Consider the following 2,847-nt stretch of genomic DNA (forward strand, 5'->3'; position numbering starts at 1 on the left):
CAGGTGGACATCAAGGGGCCCAAGCTGGACCTGAAGGGCGCCAAAGGGGAGGTGTCGGCCCCAGACATGGAGGTTTCGCTGCCCAGTGTGGAGGTGGACATTCAGGCTCCGGGCGCCAAGCTGGAGGGAGACATCGTTCTGGGGGACACGGAGGTGGCCACCAAAGACAGCAAGTTCAAGATGCCCAAGTTCAAGATGCCCCTGGTGGGGATGTCTGGGCCAGGCAAGTCCATGGAGGCCTCAGTGGACGTGTCCCTGCCTAAGGCTGAGGCAGACGTGTCCCTGCCCTCCATCCAGACTGACGTCAAGGCCAGTGACCTCAGTATCAAGCTGCCATCTGCCGACGTGGACATCAAGACAGGTGAGCTGGGAGGGAAGCTCCCCGAGGGTCACCTGCCTGTGGGAGAGCTCCATGGATCGGCCTCTGCAGTAGGCAGCAAATGGCACATGCCCAAGGTGCACATGCCCAGCATGAAGATGCCAAAAGTAGACTTCAAGGGCCCCCAGGTGGACATCCTGGGGCTCAAACTGGCCCTGAAAGGTGAGGTGACTGCCCCTGACTTGGAGGTGTCCGTGCCCAGTGTGGAAGTTGAAATCCAGGCAGATGGCTCCAAGCTGGAGGGAGACATTGTCCCGGGGGTTAAGGCAGTGGCTACCAAAGACAGCAAGTTCAAGATGCCCAAGTTCAAGATGCCTTCCTTCGGTGCATCTCCACCAAGCAAGGATTGGGGAACATCAGTGGACGTGTCTATGTCCAACACCACAGGGACGGCCACTCTCTCGCTCATAGGAGGTGAGATTCAAGGCCCAGAAGGCAGTATCCACCTGCCATCTCCTGACCTCGAGCTCCCTGGCGGAGAGGTGGAGGTCCCCTTGCAGGAAGGAGAGGTGACGCTGGGGGAGCTGAAGGGCAAAGTAGAAGGGGCCAGGATCAAAGGCCACCTGTCCAAGATGCAGATGCCCAGCATCAAGGTGCCCAAGGTGGACATCAAGGGGCCAAAACTGGACCTTAAATGTGCCAAAGGGGAGGTGACTCCTCCTGACACCGAGGTGTCGCCATCCCGTGTGGAGGTGGCTATCCAGGAGCCACACGCCAAGGTGGTGGGTGCCATTGGCCTGGAGGACAAGGAGGTGGCCACCCGAGAGAGCAAGTTCAAGATGCCCAAGGTCAGCATGCCGTTCTTCCGACCATCATCCAGTAAGACGTACTCGGTGTCGGCGCCCGCCCATGGAGGTGCCACTACTGCAGAAGTGACTTCCTCTCCTGACAAAGTGCGTACAGCTGTTGACTCAGCTGATCATTCTGTTTCCACGGGCGACGCGGGTTGGGAGGACGCCACACGTACGAAGTGCCAGGTGTCTCTCCCCAGAGCCAGCGTCTCTCTAGAGATGCCTCGGGAAACCCCCTCTGAGTCCAAGAGGGGTGCGCCCCAGTTCGGCGCCCCCCGTGCTGCCGACCTCCCATCCTGGGAGCCCGTTCCTTCGTCCCAAACTGACAGCCGCCCTGGCCCTGCGGACCCCCCGGTTCACACGTCTTATGGCCGCGTGACTTTTCCTAAATTCCATCGACCAAAGTTCCGGTTTTCAGTCGCAGTGGCAGCCGAGGCCGAGGGAGAGCCCCGCGCCCTGGAGGGTGCCCCCTCCCCTCGCAGCCCCACACAGTTCCTGGACTCTGAGGAAGCCACAGTGTTCCTGGGCTCAGCCACTCCGCTGCCACCTGCAGACGTCTCCATGTCCAGGGGCACAGAAGAGCCCACGGGTAGTGCTGGGACATCTGCCATGGCTGCAGGGGGGGTGCCCGTGGGCGACGTGGCAGCCGGAGCCGAGCGGGTTAGCTCGCAGGACAGCTGGTTCAGGATGCCCTCGCTCCGCCTGCCCAGCTTCTGGCGCTCCTCGAAGGAGCAGGGGGGGCCGGGGGCACCGCGGGAAGGGGAGGCCCCCGCTGCAGCCAAGAGTCCAGGGGTCTGTGCTCCTGGGTCAGAGGCAGAGGCAGCTGTGGCCCCATCGCCCCCAGAGGCAGAGGCAGAAGCAGAGGCGGATGCGGCGGAAGCTCTCAGGGGAGGTCTGCACAGCCCAGCCCCAGGCTCGGAGCTGCACCTACCTCCTGCCAGCATGTCCCCCGATGAGCCTCCCACTTCCCAGGCCCGGGTGGGGCCCGTCGAAGGCCCCCTTTCCCTTCAGACGCCTGGAGGGAGACTTTCAGAAACCCAAGCTCCTGCCAGAGGGGCAGGGAGCACTGAGCACCCGTCTACCCCACCGGAAGGCCCTCTCAGACTGAAGGCTTCGAGGACAGACGTGCCAGCCCAAATCTCCATCGTGGGTCGGGTCTGGGAGGACTCTGTGCTCACTGTCAAGTTCCCCAAGTTAAAGGTGCCCAGGTTCACCTTCCCCGCACCCAGCTGCGAGGCCGACATCTTCATCCCCCCGGCTGTGCGAGAGGTGTGGTGCCCGGACAGCAGCCTGGATCTGGCCCTGAGCAAGGAGCAGCCTGGGGTGTGGGGCGTGAGCCTCCTGCAGGCCGGCGCTGTGGGCCCCGGGCAGCAGCCAGTGGCCTTGGACCTCCCCGCGGAGGCCAGCCCCATTTCCAAGGTCAGAGTCCACATTCAAGGTGCCCGGGTGGAGAGCCGGGAGGTCACCATACACAGCAGGGTCCTGGCAGAGCCTGCTGACTGGCCGGGACCCCAGGCTGGCTCCACTCAGATCGCCCGGGAGTCAGAGATCCCAGCCTCCGAGGTCCAGACGCCTTCTTACGGGTTCTCCTTGCTCAAGGGGAAGGTCTCCGAGAGCCCCTTGCGGGCCCAAGTGCAGGTGGTCACTCAGGGCAGCCAAGCCGCTTCCCAAGGTGAC

General features: G+C 63.2%; 1 protein-coding gene across 1 annotated transcript in view; it reads left to right on the forward strand.

Annotated features, from left to right (window-relative positions):
* Positions 1-2,847, forward strand: part of AHNAK2 (AHNAK nucleoprotein 2) — a 19,690-nt gene that overhangs the window by 13,467 nt on the left and 3,376 nt on the right. The window contains exons 2-3 of the mRNA XM_015566755.1: positions 4-161; positions 657-2,842. Of these exons, the coding sequence (XP_015422241.1) occupies positions 4-161; positions 657-2,842 (2,344 nt within the window). The remainder of the gene's footprint in view (positions 1-3; positions 162-656; positions 2,843-2,847) is intronic.

The sequence above is a fragment of the Myotis davidii genome, unplaced genomic scaffold (genome assembly GCF_000327345.1).
Source record: "Myotis davidii unplaced genomic scaffold, ASM32734v1 scaffold472, whole genome shotgun sequence".
NCBI lineage: Eukaryota > Metazoa > Chordata > Mammalia > Chiroptera > Vespertilionidae > Myotis > Myotis davidii.